General features: G+C 58.2%; 1 protein-coding gene across 4 annotated transcripts in view; it reads right to left on the bottom strand.

Annotated features, from left to right (window-relative positions):
* The window catches only part of CASKIN2 (CASK interacting protein 2), a 32,168-nt gene that overhangs the window by 10,359 nt on the left and 962 nt on the right, over positions 1-20,847 (bottom strand). For 3 of the 4 annotated variants that reach the window (XM_051634720.1, XM_051634723.1, XM_051634721.1), the window contains exons 2-6: positions 18,755-19,459; positions 2,444-2,495; positions 555-652; positions 292-437; positions 63-158 (exon numbers count right to left, since the gene is read on the bottom strand). In XM_051634720.1, the coding sequence (XP_051490680.1) occupies positions 63-158; positions 292-437; positions 555-652; positions 2,444-2,495; positions 18,755-18,848 (486 nt within the window). In that variant the 5' untranslated portion in view covers positions 18,849-19,459. Of the gene's footprint in view, positions 1-62; positions 159-291; positions 438-554; positions 653-2,443; positions 2,496-2,597; positions 2,654-18,754; positions 19,460-20,847 lie in introns of those variants that run through there. The other variant, XM_051634722.1, reaches the window with a different exon arrangement.

Raw genomic sequence — 20,847 nt, 5'->3', positions numbered from 1 at the left:
TGGGGCTCCAGAGCCACCCCCAGAGAAGTGCCTGATGCCAGACAGAGCCTCACAATGCTCACCTTCAGCCTCCCAAACTCGCAGGCCAGGTCCAGAGGAGTTTTCTTTGCCTTATTGATGAGACAGGGGTTGGACTGGTGCTGGAGCAGCATCTCCGACTGCGGGGGGAACAACGCGGCACAGGGGCTCAGCACCCCGCGCCCCTGCCTCCCTCCTGCCTGCCTCGGTGGGGGTTTGCCCCCAGAGAGACCCGGGGTGCGTGTGGGGGGGTGTCTCTGGGCTCTCACTCACCACCTCGTAGTGGCCGTACTGCGCCGAGAGGTGCAGCGGGATCTGCCCGTCCAGCGAGGCCATGTTGACGGAGGCAGCAGCGCGGAGCAGCGCCCGCACCGGCTCCACGCGCCCCTGCCAGGCCGCGTAGTGCAGGGGCCGCATCCCTGCGGGGCAACGGGGCTCAGCAGGGCTGGATGCAGCCCCTGGGTTGGCTCCCAGGGCTGAGCCGCCTGCTGGAGGCAGGGGGACGTGCCCGAGGGGGGGGGGGGGTCACCCCTTACCGTTGCTGTCCTTGATGTCGACGGTGGCCTGTGCCTCCAGCAGCAGGGAGATGAGGTCCAGGCTGCCGCCCAGGGCCGCGTGGTGCAGCGCCGAGAACCTGCGAGACAAGGCAGGGCTCAGCCCGGCCCCCAGCCCTGTCGTGCTGTCCCGACTACCCCACTGCATGGGGACACAGGCTGAGGGCCAGGACAGCCACCAGCAGTTTATGGCTATATCCCTCCTGACACCCTGCTCCCGGTGCCTCAGTTTCCCCATAGCAAAGCAGAGATAAATCCCTCTGCTGTCCATGCCCTGGGGCTCAGTGAGGGGTGCAGGGGCCCCAAACAGGTCCCTCACCCCGCTGACCTCTGGGGGGACAAGCAGGTGGGATTGTCAGAGATGCATCTCCCTGCTCTGCAATGCAGCCAGGCAGCCCGAAGCTGCTCACAGCATCCGACAAACACACCAGCCCTGAGGCTACTCCTGCCCCCTTCCCGTGCCAGCAGGGATGCTGGGAGTCCATGGCACAGTGTGGGAGGCCACCAGTAATGAAAGAGCCCTGTGTCTCGGGGCTGCGAGAGGGGCCTGTCTGCCCAGCACTCCCTCCATGCTGTCACGAGAAGGGCCATGGCAAGTGAAGGATCCCTGCACCACTGGGGATTAGTCCGTATGCACAGGACGGTGCTGGCCTGGGGCTCCGATGGGCTCAACAGTGTCCCAGCCTCATGCCTGGACAGATCTCCTCCCAGTTGGACTAAATGATCCTTCAAGGTCCCTTCCAACCCCTAAGATTCTATGATAAAATTCCCTCCCTGAGCCAAGCCTGCAGGGCCAGGACTGCCCTGGAGGCAGCTGCACAAACCCATGCTCACTTGTTCACCCCATCATCTCCAAGCCATAAGCAAGGTGATGCTGAGGACACCACCAGCAGCACGGCTCTCCTAGGAGTCCCACCTCCCCACCATCCTCTTCCTGCACCCCAGCAAAACCCAACATGCTGCCCACAATGTGAATACCCTGCACGTGGCCCTCTGATGAGGAATGGACCTTTTACCCGTGTCCCCACCAGCAGGTCTCCTGGAGCTGCCCGAGCACAAATCCTGTGCCTTATCAGAATCAGATCATTGCTTCTATTATTACTTTGTTTTTTTCTATTAAGCTCCATCTGCACAGTATTATTTTAAGACAGAGCCATCCTGCACATTTTCAACCCCCCCACTGGCTTGTTAGGACTCATCACAGACACCTCCTCCTACAGAGTCCTCAAAAAGAAAACATGTAGAAATTAGGTACAACAACACTACATAAAACAATGCTAATAACTCACGGGTCAGAGTTAATTCAATAAGAATAACATGCTTATTTATTTTATGGGCCTTTGTGGTTTCTTTAACTCTCAGTATCCATCTTATTAAGCGCTTGGATTTTGGAAGTGATGAGCTACATAAATATGTTGTGGTCACTTGGGAACCTCATCTCTTCTTTCTCTAACCGCCCCCCCGCAAACGAAGGGATTTTGCTCTTGGGATATTAAACACAGACAGTAGCATGTGCAGGCAGCATGGCCAGCTGGGTGCTCCTCTGAGCTTCAACCAGCACTCAGGACATGGGGCCCTGGCTGTGATCCCTTTTCACCCCCAGCCCCCAGGGAGGGGATGCAGAAGAGCTTTACAAAGGATTTTGCAGGATGGCTTGAGCACAGCCCTCAGCTCAGATCCAGGCAAGGGCTGGTTCTGCCTCTGCAGGGCTTGTCCTGGCTTTGAGATGCTGTCGTGTTCTTAGGGGCTCAGCAGATACCCCCAAAAGCTTTATGAAACCCAGAGCTGCAGAACTGACTGGACACTGGGAAGAGCAAGCCCACCCACGCTGGCATCAGCAGCACCCAGCACCCTGCCCAGGGAGCACTCACCCATCTGCATCCTGGTAGTTCACGTTCAGACGCTTGGCAGATCCCAGGAGCTCTGCAGAGAGAAGAGGTGAAGCTCAGGGCAGGAGGCAGAGCCCACCCTGCCCAGCACAACCCTCGGGACCCTGAACAAACCCAGTCCCACAGCCACACCAACCTCCCAGCGTGCAGAACAGTGCCTGGCCCATCCCGGTGGCCTCTGCTCTCCTCTCCTCTCATTCACGTTCACCTCCACGAACCCTCAGTGGGCTGACCCAGCTCAAGCTCAGACCTTTTCTTCCCTCCGTCCTTCCTGCTCCATCTCTGCATGCCCCCGGGATGGGTCGGACCCCACAGCTCTTGTCACCCCAGCTTGATGGGATGGTGCTTCCCTCCCCTTTATAAGCAGTGGCACCCCAAAACTGCTGAGCAGGGCCATTTTGCCCCCCACTCATTCCTTGTGCCCATCACTACAGCCAAGGCCTGGCCCACAGACCACATGGTTGGCATTTTTATGGCAAGGGCAGAGGCTGAAGCTTCTCAGCCATGAATGCAAGGATTGTACCACCCCAGATATCCCCGTCCCTTCATCTGTCCCTCCCTCCCCTTTGGGGACCACTGAGTGGTGGAGGATGCTCACCCCACCCTCGGCACAGCCTCACGCACACCCTCAGCTCCCTCCTGCAATTAATTCGAATGAATTCCTTCCTCCCACACAGAGAGGACGTTTTATTCTCTGCCGAGGGGTTGAGAGCGGATTAACATCTCTGGAATTCATCCGCCAAGTCAAAAGAGAAAGAAAGGGGAAGGTATGTGGGGGGCAAGAAATGCTGCAGCTCCTCCTCTGCCTTTCCAGGCAGCCCTGTCGCCCAGCCGAGGAGGATTAAATGCCTTGAAAGGTTCCTGTGCTGCTTCTTATGGAAAATCAAACTCCAACAGCCAGGGTGAAACAGCTGCTCAAAACCCATTGAAACATCCTGGGAAAGGAGGCCCTGCCCTTGCAGCCGGACAGATCTCCAGGGCTGCAGCCCCCTCTCCTCCTCCTCCATCCTCTTTTCCTCATATAACTACCCTACTCTGCTGCAAGACTCCTCTGCAGGAAAGAAGAGTTAAAGAGGGGGCCGGCTCGTTCACCATGCAAATGGATAATTGAAGGAAATCAAGGAACGGTGTGTTCATTACTGCAATTTACAGTGTTTTGTAAACAGCCTAATTAATACAAAATGGGCTTGGAGTGGCTGCTGGTGAAGGACTCGTGACTCGTCGCCACGAGATCAGGACAGGATCACCCTAATTACCTCTTCCAGGGGCTGTCTGTCTTCAGAGCCACAGGTAGCAGCTCTGCCAACCTGAAAGCCCTTCCCAAAGGAATTGGCTCCCAAAGCCATGGCTCAGTGGAGCTCCCACTTCTCCTTTCCAGCCCCGTCTCACCCGAGAGCCCAGAATATGGGGTCCCCATCAAGAAGCCACTTCCCTTGGCGCCATCAGCCAGGGAGCACACCTGCATCCCAGGAAGATGAGCCCAGGAAAACAAGGACCCAGCACCAAAATGCAAAATGCCTCTAAAGGGGAGATTTCCAGGGCAAAACCCACCTTTGCACACCCCAAGGGTTAACTCCGACCGTGGCTTCCCCCTGCTCAGCCCCTCTCCCCAACAAGGACCCCTCTGGGGGTCCCGCCGGGCCCCCGCCCCGCTCTGTTTACCCGCTCCAGCACATTTGCCGGCGCCTGCCCGGGCAGGACGAGGCTCGGCAGCGCGGGGCCAGGGCTGAGCGAGGCCTCGAGGGAGCCAGCGAGCTTCTGTGCAGCGTCTGCCTGCCAAGCGGCAGGCGGGAAGCACCTCCCCAGCGCTCCGGCCGATTACTCACAATGGAGGGCCCGCCTGCTCCGACCGACACCGTCCGGGCAAAGGCAGCGCAGCCGCTCGCTCCAACGGGGCCGAGACCCCCGCCCACGGCACATCCCAGCCCCAGCCAGAAGAAAGTGCCGGCCCTTGGCCTTTCAGACCCTCCCTGGCGGAGGGGGTCCATGATGGTACAGCCCTGCATGGCGTGTTTCCAAACAGCTCCCCTGAACAAGCAACCCCCTGTCCGTGCCTCAGTTTCCCCATGTAGCTGGGCTGCACCCCTTGGCAGGCCAGGCCGAGCTCCCGGTGAGGTGCAGGGACCTGCCGGGAGCAGCCGGTGAGGGCGGGACCCTCCCGTGCCGCACAAACCCGTATTTACCCCCCTCAGGGCGCTCGCCCAGTGCCGGCTGCGTGGAGCCAGGCGTGTCCTTGCCCAGCCCAGCCAGCACCCTCTGTGCCAGCACACTGAGCACTGTGTCACCCTGTGCAGGGTCCTCATCCCTGCAGGGACACCCTTGGGCATTGTTTCAAGAGCTGGGAGGTGGATATGATTGATCCCTTTGGAGCCCTGAACCACTTGCTGGGAAGCCATGAGACACACTTGCCTGGGTTTGGCTGGGGAAGGAAATGCCCAAATACTCTATGTCCCTCCCAGTATGCTCCTTGGGGCATCAGTATGTCTGAGCATCTCAGTACCATGAGCATCCCTGCACTGCCAGCCACCAGCATCCCTCAATGTCCAGCCACCACCATGCCTGGACCCTGACCATACCTGCACCTTGAGCATCCCTGCACCATGAGCATCCCTGCAGTGCTGTCCACAAGCATCCCACACACAGAGATGCTCTGTCTGGCCTCTGCAGGAACACCACCCCATTGCTCTAGGAGAAGGATCGTGTGCTCTGGACACAACAAATATGTGCACATACCCTCTTGGGGAAAAAAAATAAATCCACTGTGGACCGTCACTTCTAGGTCAATAAATGAGCCGGAGGATCTAATCAGCTGTGATCCCACAGAGCACCAGCCATCTCTGATGATGGTGGCAGCCTCTCAGGGTGGAGGTTGCAGGAGATGGCACCCAACCTGCCCTGTGTGGCCCCAGCACACCCTTGGCACACCATGGGTTTGTGCTCAGGCTCCAGAGAAACTCAATGTCTCACCCAAAATCTAGACAAGAAGAGGTGATACCCATCCCTCTTCTTCAGGAATCACCCTTCCCTGTCACCTCTCTGGCCACAGGTATGTCTGCTGTGGCCACACATACCTGGCTCCTCCTGGCAAACTGGCTGCTTCAGGTGCAGTTTCCCAATAGGTTCGGAAGAGATTCACCCACTTCGATAGGGCAGGAAGGAGCTCAGTCACAGAGGCCTTAAGAAACTCAAAGTTGCCCAACAAGCTTGAGACAGAGGTTGGGCGAAAGCCAAGGGCTCCTGACCCCAGCTGCTTGCCACAGCCACCAGCCTGCAACCCAAACACTGAGTCCAGTGTTGTGCCCGGCCCCCCATGGTTATGGTGGGTGAATTTGGCTGCTAGGGTGTTGCCAGATGGAATATTCAGCTGAGCACCCATCCCTGCATCCAAATGTCATTTGTGTCCAAATGTCACAGGTACTTTCCTGCCCACAAATGGCCTGTGCCAGGGTTTGAGGCCTCACAGCACCCCTGCCAATGGGCTCCCCACCAACACTGACAAACAGGTCCTTCGCCAAGCAAGGCAGCATGGGGTGGGTCTGACTGGGGCAAAGCCACTGGGTTAACTGGTAGGGATGGGGAGGCTGCAATCAAGGAACCAGATTCCCATTGGCACAGGGCAAACGGCAGGGATGGGAGACAGTGACACAGTAGGGAACCCCTTATCTTTCTCTACACCAGCATCTGCCAACTCCTTGAGATGAATTGGTGTCTTCATGCCTTGAGAAACCTACCAAACCCAGATGCAAGACATGCCAGACCTGGCCAGAGCCCTGCCTGCTTTCATGCTGCGCAACGGCCGTCGCACACGAGCCTTATTCCTGGTTTTGCCACACTGAGTCCAGCTGGAAAAAACCCACTGGCTGCAGCAGACTCAGTAAATAGTGGAGCCCTCCCAAACTTGGGAGGCTCCTCACAGCATCCCAAGGCCTGTCCACAGTATCCGTGTGGTGCTGAACATCCCCACGCCAAGACACAGACTCCTCATCTCTAACCTAACAATGAAGTTTTTTTAAGAGGATGGCAGTATGAGGCAGCAGGGACAGCATCCTCATGCAGCACAGACACTGACTGCTCACCCCCCGCCCAGCTGCCCCAGGACCCCCAGACAGATCCCCAATTTACCCCCACCACTTCCCCCTCCAAGCAAAGCAGGAAAAAACAGGCAGCTTGTTCAAAGGGAAGGCTCCCAGAACAATGAAAGGAAAAGCAGAGTCGGAAACCCCGTCCCCATCCACGCAGCTGGGAAGAAGGTGCAGCTCTTGCCTCTGACCCCCAAGGTTTGGAGGCCACAGCAGGGATGGAGGGCGCAAACACCAAGGAGGGGAAACAGCATCACAGGAGTCCTTTGGGGCTGGATTCGCCCCTTGCAACAGCCAAACACGTGCTCTTGCTTCAAGTTTCAGGCCCCCAGAAGGAGCTCAGCTGTGGAGTGGGATGCACAGTGCTTGCTCCCCTTCCCCACCAACATTCGGGGGTTTGCACCAACCACCTACCCCAAAGCAATGCACCCCAGCTTGGCTCCCACAGCAAGGGGAATGGTAACACCCCTTCCCCATGGAGCTGAAATCGCATCCCCCAGCCCCAGCCAGGATGGAAACAGCTGGGAAAGGCTTTGGGTGGGGGTAGCCAGGCAGCTCCTTCAGAGATACAAGCGCTCCTTTCCCAGCTGGCCGAGGAAACGCGTTACCGGGAGGTGAAGTCACCGTCCCTGCTGGGACCTGGCTATTCCGCTCTCCAGGATATGAACTCAGAGGAGCTGTATTTGCCCAGGGAAGAGGTGGAGCCTTTTCCATTTCCCCCATCCTTCCGAAAGGACAGGATGCCTCCCCAGCGGGAAGAGATGGGGCGATAGCAGTGGGGGCTGGCGGCCAAGGGCAAGCTCTGCCTGGCCTCGCAGCGCATCACCGGGCACACCGGGGGGCCAAGAGCCACTCATGGGCTGCAGGACATGGGCAGGGCATCTGGCCCAGCATTAGCAACATACCTTGTCAACTGGTTCCATACTGGTTCCAACTGGTTCCCCTGGGAACTGGGGAAGGGACTGCAGGGCTCCAGTGGCCCCCCCCAGGTACCCAGACAAAGGGGCGGCACCTATAGACACCTTCAGTGCTCTCATTAGTGCAACATCACACAAGTGGTGCATTAATATAATCTGTGAAGGACACTCAACAGATTGTCAGGGCAGAAATAACACAAAAAGGGACTTACAGAGATTAGCAGAACAAACCCAGGCAGATTCAACCTGGGAAAATTGCAGACTGAAGCATCTGGGGAAAAATAATCCAACCAGCAGACGGTCAATGAGAGGAAGAAAGGGGGGAAGCAGGATGTGGGGGGACGGTGAGAGCAGCATGAGTGTGGGCACGGAGGGAGCTGCAAGTGAGGAAAACAACCCCGTGTGGCGGGATGCAGCTTCCCAGGGTACCACCTTCCATCGAATGCCCAGGGCTGTGAACATAATATGGGCTCATGGGGGACCTGACAGGCTTGGGGGGACACAAGAGGCAAGTGGCAGGAGCTGGCAGCCGAAGGGCTTGCCTAGTACGGGAAGATTAGGGCAGGTCAGTAAGTGGATTTGCTGAGCAACAGCTAATTAGGGAGGGCGGGCAGGGACGCAGCAACCCACCTACACCTGGAGGGTTCTGACGCTTGAGAGGAGCACGTAGCTATTTATTTCATGGTTCTAACAATGAGCCCCAGATAAAAATTAGAGCAGCCAAGAGCAGCCAGCAAAACCCCACGAGCTCATGGGAGTGAAATGAGGATCCAGCTCCACACTGTAGCTTGGATGTTTGCGGCAAATCGTGCAGCTCCCAAGGCAGTGAGAAGGGGACAAGGCTGTCATGGCCCACCAGCACTGTCCCCATCCCTGCCAGCCTGGTACCCACACATGGCAGCTGGCACTTGGGAGCTGCTCTGGCCGGTGGAGCCAGTACTCAAAGCACACAGTGACGTGGCAGTGGAAATCCTGTGACAACCTCCTTTAGCCTTGGGGAAGCTGCTGTGTGCCTGGAGCAAGCGCTGCCGGGACAGACAGTGGCTGTCCCCACCCTGGATGCTCTAATCTAGGCAAGGCACACACAGGATGGGAGGGGAGGCACTGGGAGGTGAAGCTGATCGCTCGAGGTCACCCAGAAGGTCGATGGTTCAAGTGCCGCCACTCCTTCCCGAGACCCCGGCAGCTGGGAACTGAGTTTTTTCCAAAGCCTCCCAGTCACCATCCCATGGGCAATCAGCAGCCGAGGACGAGCCTCAGATGCTGCTGGCGGCCGTGCGGCTGGACCTGGAGTCACAGGCAGCTAAAAATACCTTGCAGATGCCTTTCCTCAACTCTGACCCTGCGAGCTGGAGCTGCTGCCAGCCCCGCTCAGGGATGTGCTGGAGGGGACCCCCAGGATGCAGACAGCCCAGCCTGTGTGTGGACAGGGGCAGACACTGCCTGGGGACGGGGTTTTCCTCCCTATGAAGCAAGGATTCCGGATCCAGGGGGGCTGCTGCCTCTACCCTCTATTGCCAAACACAAATGAAAGGCTCTTTGCTTCCTACAGCTGCCTTCCAACAAACTATGCATGGGCTATCCAGCTCCATGTGAACTGCAGCCCACATCCAAGCAGCTTGAGTTTCCTTCCTTCCTGGACAGAGCCAAAACATGGCCTGTGGCTCCCACTGGTCCCAAGGGATGCTGGATGGGTGACTGCTCCTGCAGATGCCGTGGTGCTGCAGCCATTCGTGGCACATGCATTGGAAAAGAGCATGAGGATCTTACCCAGCAGCAGCTGCTTGGCCCTCCCAAAGCCATAAGGGATGGGAGAGATCCCTCTCCAAATTCCCACTCTGGGGATGACAAGGGCACGGAGGGCACCTGTCTCTCCTTGCTGCTCCCATCCCTTGTGCAAGGTCACCCATCAAAGGAGGTGGGAACTGCCTGGCTGCTCCATGCTGCTGCCAGTGGGAAGGGGAGATGGACAGGTCTGTCCCCAGTGGACACGGGCCAAGCTGCTCCAGCCTGGGACAAGTAGCCCAAGAGAGACAAACCCACTGCTGCTTCCACCTCTCCCTGCCAAGGCTGGGCAGGGTAGCAGGGCTTTGCCTGTGCCCAGCACAAGGGCTCTTTGCCAGCCAGGTCAGACCCTCCGGCTGCCCGCCTGGGTTTCCGGCTGGCTGGGCAATGCCACAGAGCTGGAGAAGCCGTTGCCAAAATCCAGCAGAGCATTTGTCTGGTGGCACTTTTCTCATGCCTTGGCTGGAGCAGGATGTTTTTACCCAGCTGCAGCAGCAAAGGATTCCCCTGGGACCCTGGTCTGCAGTGGGACCCCATCTGCAGGGAACAAGGCAGGGATGCGACACCCACATCATCCCGGTGCCCTGTGTGTTCCTGGTGGAAGCAGCAATCACTGATAAGCACATTTAGCAGCCAGTGACACAGTATGTCCCTGGAGAGGCAGCTCCCTGTCCCCGTGGTGGAAGCAGGAACCCACACCAGGACCCTGCGCCTGTCTCGCCATCCCCATGGGGGCCTTGGCGGCTGCCAAGTTATTTTGGGCACCACGGTCCTGTCCCCCTCCCCTTGTCCCAGCTGCTCTGGGGCCAGCAGGGAGGGCAGGGGATCCTCCCATCACCCAGCCCGGGCGCCAGAGCCAGCCAGCAGCTGCTTGGGAACCAGCTGGGGACAAGGGTGACATGGAGCAGCCCTGTCCCTCCGTGTACAGTAGGAGGGACAAGGGCTGGTTTACAGCAAGGTCAGAGGCATCAGAATACAACTGCAATGGAAAAGGGGGGTATGGATTAGAGGACCATGGGCTGAGCTCCAGTGGGCAGCTGCACATGCAGGGACAGCAAAGAGGTTTGGGGGCAGCACATCAACACCTCCAAACCCCTAAAGAGCAAGCTCACCTTAGCACCAAAGGTAAACTGAGGCAGGGGCAGCATCCCCAGCCCCTCATCAGGCTAAGGTCACGCCCAGCTTCCTGCAGGGACCTCTGCTGCCTGCGGAGACCCCACCTCCAGGTCAGCCCCCTCCATCCCGTCCCCCTGCCTCTGCTCCCCGCACCCCGGCCCGACCGGGCGGTGGTGGGACACAAGCCAAGGCCTGCCCGCTCCCTGGACCCCTGCCGGCAACCCGATCTGTTTACGCCTCTCCAGCGCGGCGGGTGCGTGCCTGGAACGGCCCCGGCAAGCCCGGGTTGGCGGCGGAGGCGGGACGTGGGAGCTGAGCGCAGAAACCCCCTTCTGCCGCCTTGCCGCATCCCGGGGGGGCAGCGAGGAGAAAGACGGGGGTGTGCAGAGAGAAAAAGGGTCCCCTCACCTGCCTCGGCTCCTTTTCATAGGAAAAGGCACCCTTTCTCGCATCGTGCTGCCCCTCCTGGGGCACCCGGTGCCCCCACCCCGGCCAGGGAATCGCGGCAGGTTGTACATCCCCAGGCCCTGCCGGCAAAGGGCTTCCTGGGCTGTGCCAACCTTACTGGGAAAGCACTGGGAGAGCAAACCAGTGCTTGAAACCCGCATGTCCCTTCTCAGCAGACCAGGCACCAGCTTTCCAAGCATGTGACCAGCCATGTGTGGGGGCTGGTGGCCACATGCTGGTCCCCATCCCAGTGCCTGGGTTGATCCCAGGTGGGGCTGAGCAGAGGTGTCCACTCGCCCTGCTCCTAGGAGCAGACATTTATCCCAGACCAGACCCACTGGTGACACCAAACAAGAATTTGGCCCTGCAAAGCTGTGGGAATTGGGAGTGGGGTGCAGCAGGACGGAGCAGAACCCTGACTTTGGGGGCTTAGAGATGGAGCTCACTGTCCACATCAGGTTTGGGGTTGAGGGAACAGAGAAGCAGCTCCAAGATGCCCACATGCAGCCCAGCACACGCTGCCAAATACAACCAGCAGAACAGATGCTCCAAGACAGGGAGCTGCCTGTGCCCCAGCACTGCCCAGGAGGAAGCTGAGGGCTCCCCTAAAGCTTGAGGAGACTTTAGGGTTTGGCCACAGAGCAGCAGCAGCATCTCCACAGGAGCCTCTTTCCCTGCATGGAGGAGCATTTCTCTTCTTTTTAACGAGAGGATAAATAGGCACTCACCCAGGGAAGCCAGGAGGGCTCATCCAGCCCCCTTCCCACCCATGTCAACCCAGCCAAACAAAACCTGAGGTGCTTCAGGCTGACTGGAGCAGCCTGGGGTGCAGCCCAGAGCCATGGCCACTACCTTGCCCCAGCCTCAATGCCACCAAGCAGACACCTACCAGTGTCCCCTGTGTAGGCAATGATTAGCCTCCAGGGAGGACTCTGGTCCCTTCAGAAGCCACCAAGGCAAGTGGCACTTGTGGCCTCACTGTGGCAGGGACACATCTCCAGAGGTCCCTGAGGAGCTGCGCAGACTGTGAGTCGGGTCTCCTGCCCAGGGAGAGGAAACAGTCCGTGGGGCTCCCAATCCATTGTCTCCCTGTTGCTGTTTGCAACCAACTCAGCTCCAGCTGGAAAACCCCCTTCAGGCTCACCCACGCCTGTCCTGGCAAAGAAACAAGTCAATGCCTCAAAGATGGGCTGCTCAAGGAGGGGAGCAAGGACTGAGAGATGGCCAGACCCTCGCCCCAGTACTCCATGGGGGCAAGAGGCATCCAGTGGGAGAGCCCAAGCCAGCTCCACCACCCTCCGTGCCTGGCACCCAGTGCCTGTGCCATGCTCACCAGCTCCCTTGGCGAGCAGACAGGGCGCCTTACCCAACCAGCCGTGCCTGGTGTTACAAAACCCTGGGAGTTTTCACCCCCCACGGCACAGCCACCCACCGGGGTCACTAGCCCAGGCTCCAGCTCCTGGGATGGCAGGGGGGGAGGCTGGGGCAGGGGTCCAGCAGCAGTGCTGGGGGCTGTGTGCTCCCTGTGCAGCCTTGGCTGGGGCCCGGCAGGGAGCGGCGCCGGCGCTGGCAGGGATTGGCGGAAGCGCAGCCGGACGTGTTGCACCAGGCCTGGGATGCTGCAGGAGCCGCATACCTGCCGTGCACGCAGGTTTTCCCTGCTCCCTTATCTCACCATCAGAGCTGTGCTCAGCTGCAGCTCTGGCCTTTCTCCCCCTGGGGTTCCAAACTACTTGGGGTGCCTGCACACCCAGCTTGGGCACAGGCTGCCACAGCCCTGGGCATCCTGCAAGGAACACGGGATGGGCAAAGTTGTCCAGCCCTTCCCTGGGAGGGTAAAGATCATCCTGGCAGAAGCATTTCCAAGCAGTTTGGGCATCTCCAGACAGGTCTGTGACTCACCGGGACACCCGGGCGATGTTGCAGCCCCAAGGTTCAAGCAGGTCCCTCCCTCTTCATCCCAGGCACGACTTTTTTTTTGGGGGGGGAAGGGGGAAACCAAGATGGGATTTGGAGCAGCCAGAGTACTTGCAGCTCCTCCCCAGCCCCCTTGCCTGCTAGAGCAGTCAGGAAAAAAAGGTGGTTTATTGTTATTTAGTTTCTGCCCCTTTCATACTCCTTTGCCGGAGTTTTTGCCAGCGGCGGGCCTCGGGTCTGGCGGGGGGCCAGGCCAGCCGAGGAGCTTTTAAAAACAAAGCAGGGCGCGTGCATGCACACACACACGCACGGCACCCAGCCCCTCTTTTAACTCTTGCTGGGGCAATGCTGTGTGGAAGATGGTTTCCAGCCCACTGGAAAGCATCTTCCACAGGGGATGCTGTCAATCGCTGCTGGAATCCAATAATTCATCCTCCCCTTCCCAGGGAAACCTTCTTGTGGCACTGGGTCCTGATGGAGAGGTGGCAGGAATGATGCTGGGAAATGCTGTTGTGGTCCACAGGGACACACTTGTCCTAAACAGGGATGATGCTGCAATCCTTTTCTAGGTTCTAGGCTTTCTTTGGACCCAGCAGCCCTGTGGGCACGAGGAGAAGAAAGAGCACAATGGGGCTTTCACCTAGTAGCAACTTCTCTCCTGGGTGGCAGAAAGCCAGGGAGTGCTGGCAGGGTGCAAGCAGCATCCCTAAACCCACAGGGCCTTTTTGCATGCATTGCTGCTACCTGGAAAGTCTCTCTTCACCAGCTCCTTCCCACCTGCAATCAGCACTGTGCCCCCAGCACATCCCCAGTCCCAGCCAGAGGACAGAATGCCTGTGCCAGCAGCGTCCTTGCCACATCCCCTCCTTCCCTGCCTAAGTGCAGCCCTGGGGAGCACTGTCCCCGTTACAGCGTCTGGGCACACGCCGTCCCACAGCTTGGGGCTGCCCTCCCTGTCTGCCTGTGAGCTGTTGGCACCTAAATTGTCCCATGTTTCTAGGTCAGGCAGCCAAAACAGCCTCCACAGCCCTAGGGAAGAGGGAGCAGAGCCCCCTGGTCTTGTCTGAGTCACTGGAAAGTGCCTGAAGGATGGAAATCCCTGCCCCAAACCTCAACTTACACCTGCAATATTGAGGTAGCAACCAGTCCAGGTCCATCCATGGCCCAGCAGGACCTCCACATCCCTGCAAAGATGGGCAACACCTGGGATGCCTCAGTGCTGCCCAGCTGCCCCCCTCCTCCCCGGATAGGCAGCATGGCACAGAGCAGCCCCAACAGAGCCCATGGTCATTCCCTTCCTCAGAATTAGCCCTTTTTTCTGTACTTTTACCAAGGCAGGGAAAAGGCAGCAGGTGGCCCAGGCTGACAGCAAGGAGCCAGAGCCTGTCCTGTCAAAGGGTTTTTAAAGGACAAGGACAGACACACAGATCTGGGAGGGGAGTAGACATGGACTCACAAACACAGCAAGATAAGGTACAGAGGCAAGCGGGGCTGGACACCCTGAGGAGGTTGAGTCTGCTGGGCCTGGCAGTTCCCAGCACTGCTTCCTCCACCTCCCTGTGTGATGCTGTTTGCTTGTGCCTTATCTCCCATGTCTGCCGTGGTGACACTGTCCCCGGCGCTGGGCACACCGGCCCCTTTCCAAACACAACACCCGCTACTGGCCAGCTTTGAAAAGCAACTACCTATTCACCCCTTTCACCACCACTGCCCACGTGGGGCTCTTCCTTCCCGGGGAAAGAGGCAAAAAAACACCCAAACCACCAGGAGCTGGGACAATCGGGATACAGGTGGGAAAACCCACCAAACAAACAGCAGGCTGCTGGAGCAACCCCCCCCATCCCTGCACCACAGAGCTGCAACCCCGCTGCCATCCATCCCCTCAGCTGCCAGAGCCTTTGAAGCCTCTTTTCTCTCTCTCCCACCCACCCTCCACGGGCTGGTTCCAAAGCAGGTTTCGGCAGGCTGTGGGGTCCCGGCACGGGGTGGCTGCCAGCTGGGCTCCCCTGGGCACGGCGCCGCGCCCTGCCCCTGGCTCGCTCTCGGCAGAAGAGGGAGTTTTGCCCGTTTCGGCAGAGTTTCTCGGCGTCTCTCCGCAGGCATGCCCACGGCCTCTCCAAGCTGGCGTGCGGCTGCGGAGCTGGTCCAGCTCGTCAGACCTACAGCACAGGGAGAGGAGGGGAGGACACAGCCAAAGACGCTTAGGAACTTGTCCTTGATAGTTGGGCTTCAAGGGATGTGTCCAGGGCCCCATTTGGGCTCGGTGGCAGAGCTGGATCCAGCTACTTGCACCATCCAGGGCAGGACCAGAGTGGGCAGCATGCCCAGATATCCCTGTGCCACAGCCAGCAGGGAAAGCCATGGGTGTAACAGAGCCTGAAATGTTAAGGAACCTGCCCGAGGCCAGTCCTGGCTCTTTCCTGGCAGCCAGACCATGCAGAGCAGCTGGAACATACAGGGCTTGGGACAAACCTCCCTTGGGAGCAGCAGCAAAGAGGAAGGTGGTTCTCCTAGGTGAGGGAGAACAGTGTGCTGGGCTTGCTGGCTGGCACAAGGCACATCCAACATCATCTCAGAATAACCCCCAAACTGCAAAAAGGAACAGCTTCTTCCCCAAACAACTATGGACCTACTGGCACTGACAGATGGAAAAATCCCCAGCAGGACACCAAGGGAAGGCAGGTGTTTCTGCAGAGGGTGGGGACACAGAGTGCCAGTGGCAAAGACTAACAAATCACAGGAGAGATATTAAACCTCACGCTTTGGGGCTTAAGCTGATATAGCTACTAGGGATTAGGGGAAAAATTAAGAGGGAGGGAGCGAGTTATCCCACATCTGCCTGCTGCAGTTTCATAGCATACAGAGCAGCATCGTCCCTCTCCTGCCCAGCCAGATGGGTGGCAGCAGCAGCATCCAAGGGCAGGCACCACTCTTGGGAAAACCTGTGTTTTGTTGCAGCCAAGATGCAGTAATAGGGGGCACCAACCCAGGTGTGAGGATAAAGCGAAGACTCCCCTCCAGCAGTTTCACTAGTGTTTAACAGTTTGCTAGGTCATTATCAGGGCAGAGTCCCAGGCATCTGTTCCCTGTCCTTGATACATCCGAGGTCTGGAAAGCACCAACATAGCTGGTGAAATGGGGCAAGACACTCATGAAACAGGGCAAAGGGCTGGCTGAAGCTGGCCAGACCTCCCCGAGGCTGCAGCTGAACTGTGGCAGGGCTTCGCTCCCTATCCTTGAGAGTATAACACCAGTTTGCTCAGCTGCCACCCTTTCTTTGCACTTGGTGCACGTTTAAACAAAAACCTTCACCACTCCCTCAAGGAAGGCAAACAGTGAGTCCAGCTCCCGGCGCCTTCCACGGCTCCTCCAACCCCCAGCTATCGCGAGGCCATCACACGCATCCCCGGCATCACCCCAACATCCCCCCCTGCCCTGCACCTCCAGGGATGGGGACACGCAAACCTTGCTGGGCACCATTTGGCTTGGGGCTGCCACCCCTCCCCAGGGATGAGATCCCCGGCCGGGGGGCTCTGCCCCTCACCTCCCCCCAGGAGCCCCAGCCTCTTGGTGCCTCGGCAGCCACCCTGGCCTGGCCAACTGGCGCATTGTTGGTGAGCGCGGCCAGCCCAGGGACGTGATTGATCATCAGGGAGAAAGGCCAAAGCCGTGACGGGTCGTTTAACAATTTCAATTAAACTCTGCAGCTCCGACACGGAGGGGAGGGGAGAGGGAGAGAGAAGGAAATTAAAAAGCAGGACGTTTCTATTGGTGTGCTGGGGAACCTCAGCAAAGCACGGCTGGCTCCGCAAGAGCAGCTTGGCTGGAGCAGCCTGGTTCTCCTGGAGGAGACCCCACATCTCTGGCTGGAGAAGCAACCACGGTATCGTTCCACCACCCCCTTCCCACAGGTGGGACCTCCGCCCTTGCCTGCCCTTCCCCTCCTGTCCCTAAAACTTCTTCCCTGCTCGCCCCGCCGCCTTATAATAATAGGTGCTGTGACCCACTTGCACGGCAGCGCCTGCGCGGGGAGGAGGGCTGAGCACGGTGAATATTAAACAACGTGTCCCTGAAGTTCCTGCTGCCGGGACTGCAGCTTGATTTTTGCTTACGTGCGGTGACTTTTTTAGGCACAGGAAGCCCCGGAGGGCTGATCACAGCAACTGAGCTTCCAATCCACTGAGACAGCAGAAGGACTCTTAGAGGGATTTAAAAAAAAATAATAATAACAATAATCAGCATCTCAGCCTGTCATATGGAAAAGACACTTCAACAAGCGGCGAAGGCAGCGAACGCGTGGCTCACATGGCACCAGGGAGAGGAGGGAAAAGTAAGGGATGGGGAACAGTGATGTCCTCCATGCAAGGGATGAGCCCCTAGGGCCACACAAGCCCCCCTTGGTGGGTCCAGCATGGGAGCCCCACTGAGGGCTTGCAGTGGTGGCCTTGCAGGGGTCTGGGCTTTTTGCTCCTCCCTCCTTACAAAGGAATAAAATGAAAATAAGCAGAGGGAGCTGCTGACGCCACTGCAGTGGGGGAGTTAAACACACACATTCATGGGGTGCCCCACGGCTGGAAGGAGTGGAAAACGCCAGAGAGAAAATACAGACAGGCTTTAACTGGGAGAGTTACCAGAGGGGACTGGAGAAAACAACTGCAACTTCACCCCTCTGGGTGCACAGGGGAAGGAAAGCTGCAGGCACCCTGACCTGCCCAGCCATAGAACACCAGCTTGGGGGAATGGGGCTGTGTCAACTGGTGGGACGTTCACGTTCTGACGTTATTTGTTGCCTTGGGGGTGTCCTTCAACCCACCTGTGCACACAAACCTCTCTCATTCCAGTTCAGGGACCCTGTATGGGCACAGTCCCTAAGCTGCAAGTGGAGGCAATGGCATCCAGTACCTTCACCTGGGGAAGAGGCACCAGGCACCCCTGTTCTTGGGAGAAGGTGGTCCCCAGCCCTCCTGCAGGCCCAGCAGTAAAGATTTGCAAAGTTTTGCCCCCAAAGCTTTCCAGCAGCTGACCCAGGAGAGTTTATCCCCTTCTCATATTTATAATCCTCAGCCTAACTCAGGTTTCTCATCGCCAGCCTTTCCACCTTGAGCTGATCCTAAGAAGCCTTAAAGCTGCTTCTCCTGCCCAAGTTTCCCCTCTCTCTCCCCAGAACATTTTTCTTCCCTCCAGTTTTCCCGCACACACCCAGGAGACCCCCCACGACGTGCAGTCCTAGCAGGGGGGTCCCACACCCCACAGCCTCCCTCTGCCCAGAGCGGCTCCCACAGCCTGGACAGGCACTGTGCACCTTCACCCAGCCACGCACCACACTGAGCACCCTTTTGTTTACTTTTCCCAGTTTCTTTCTCTTGGCAGGTCACCAGAAGTGACCAGCTCAGCTCCCTACAAGGGCAATGTGGCATTGGCCATGATCTGCTCCTCCACCTTTTCACCCTCCCCATCTCCAGACACTGTGCGGTGCCTGCTGGACCCTGCTGCCCTTGGGCACCCCTGCAAGCCAGACATTCACTCTGAGCTTTGCTTGCTGCTGACCTTTCTGAGAGCACATGCAAGAGAACAGCCCTGCTGAAGGGTTAAACATTACCAGACTGAAATTCAAGGCTTGGCGATTGGTTCCAGTCGACTGGCCAGGATGATAATTTTTCACAAGATAAATATGGCCAGGAGTGAGCAGCAAATGCTAAAGACTCTTTGTAGAAGCATCCCCCACCAAGGAGCTCCACTTGCCCTCCACTCATCCTTACTCAGTGACCCACATTTCAGGGCCCCTGGCCTGGAGCCCGAGGGGAACCCCAGCCCTGCCAGGAGGATCACTTACAGCCCAGTCATCCATCTGCATGGGCTGCAATTGCACTCCCACCTCCAGCTGCAGCACAGCTCGTGGGATGGGGTGCAGAGCCAGCACTTGCACCCCAGCTTGGGCAGCACCAAGCCCATTGCTGGGACCTGCACCCCGGGACAGGCAGCAGTGCCTGGCCAAGGAGATGAAGCTGACAGCTCTGTGCCCGGGTACTCACTGCTCTTGGATGCCTTGATCTTGGCCACCAGTTTCTGCACGCTGGGTACATCCCTGTTCTTCACGGCCTGGATCAGCTCCTGCTCTCGCCCCATTGCAGACAGGTGGGAGCAGCAGTGATGCGGAAGGCAGAGACCTTCGGATCCTGGCAGTTTATAAAGCCATAGGAATAAGCCCGTAATTCCTCAAAACGCACTTCGATGGGAAATAAAATCCAGCAAGAATGATGCTTAACAATCCCACGGGACATAAAAATAAGAAGACAGAAGTCTTTCAGTTAAGGGCAACAGTCCCTCTCTGCGTCGGGAGGAGCAGGACCCGGATGGGGTTTGGTTGGAGAACATGCAATCAATTACAGCAAGAAATAGTTCAGCACTTGGAGACGGGCTCCCAGCAGCACGAGGGCTCCGTGAGACAAAGCCAGGCAGCTCGGGGCTGGGCGGCCGGCATCGGGATGCCCTCGGCCTCTCGCAGCACTCCCAGAGCTGGTGGCGTTGTTCTTTGCTCCCCTCTCCGGTCTCTGCCGTGCAGATGAATCCCTAATTCTTCCCAAAGGGATTACGGGCTCATCGCCATCTGGAAGTTATAGATCCTCCCTCTCTGGTGCTCATTAGCCCCTTCGTTTCAGCATTCCTCTTGGCGATGGCGCTGCAGCCACGCTGGGGAGCCCCGCGCACGGCCGAGCCCCGGCACGGCAGCCCGGGACCTGCAGAGGGGAAGAGCAGAGTCAGCCCTCAAAGGCCATTTACCTCCCGGCTCTGTCACGACAGCTTTTGTATCTGCGCCGAAGAACAAATACTTTGACTATATTTAGTCCTGGCGGGACTTGGCTGGTCCTCATGTTAAACAGAGAGGGAAGAACCTGTGGAGGAAATCTCCTGAGGGTGCTGTTGGGGAGTGGCAGCGCAGCGGGATGGGGGCACAGCTCCTTCCCCATCCCCCAAGGGCTGCACACACCACCCCTCTCTAAAGGCAGCACACGGGGCACCACAGCATCTCCCCCTCTCCTTTCCCAGTGGCAGTACACAAGGGACAGAGCTGAGGAGTTTTAGCCAAAGTCCTCTGCAGCCCATGGGAGTGGGGCAGCCTGCTTGGCACTGTTCCCCTCCTGTAAACTCTTGCCCTCTAAATTACCCATGAAGCTCGGTGCTCTGGGACCAAGAACACTCTTTAACTGATGCAGGAGCTCTGTGCAGCCCAAGTGAGGAGCTGTGTGTAATTCAGCAGCACAAGCATTCTTCAGGGGAACAGGACCAAGCACACGTCCTGGCCAGCTGGGGTACCCCAGAGAGAGCAGAGGATCCCGTGGCAGCAATTCACACCTCCCAACCCATGCTCTCCCACTGTGCCCAGGCTGCCCAAATCGGGCGGTGAGAAAATCCCTCCTGGTTCAGGGCTGTGCATCTGGCAGGCTGCTCCCAAGCCCGGGGAGGAGCGTGCGTGCAGGAGGGCAGGGAGCACACGCCATGCCAGCTGCAAGGCCGTTCCCGCATCACCCCGCAACTCCCCACGTGCCGATGCGGGTCGGATCAGAACCAGCTCCAGTTCCCCAGCCGTTCATATGACAGCGGGTATCGCTTCCTCTGAGCAATCGAGTTCACTGCTTTGAGGAGGGAAACCATAAAGGAGAGAAGGTAACAGTGAGAAGAGAGGTCCTGCCTGGGTCGGTGGGCAAAAACAGAAGGCGTATCCTATGGCACAGCATCACTCAGCCCACCCACGGTAAAGCTGGAAGCTGCAGCTGCCCACAAGCATGGACCACCCCATGGGCTCCCTGTTTTCCAGCCCTCCCCAGGGTGCAGCTGTATCCAGGGCAGCAGGAGGGGCAATGCTCCAGTGCCAGCTTATCTTCTGGGACAAGGGGATGCTGAGATTCCCACACCAGGCTGAGGGGTTCTCCCCCCACCATCACTCCCTGGGCCCCCTTGCACGGGGGCTGCCTGGGGGCTTGGTACCAGGCACCAAGGCCAGTGCCCCTCAAGCTCAGCTGTCACCTCCCTGCGTCCTGGGGCACCAGCACCAGCTTATCTACATTACAACAAAGTTTCAGCCACTTGACTCTAACCTCTTGCTGCAAACACATCCCCTCCTGAA

The sequence above is a fragment of the Apus apus genome, chromosome 17 (assembly GCF_020740795.1).
Source record: "Apus apus isolate bApuApu2 chromosome 17, bApuApu2.pri.cur, whole genome shotgun sequence".
NCBI lineage: Eukaryota > Metazoa > Chordata > Aves > Apodiformes > Apodidae > Apus > Apus apus.
Note: the sequence above shows the minus strand (reverse complement) of the source record. Positions and strands in the feature narration are given on the sequence as shown.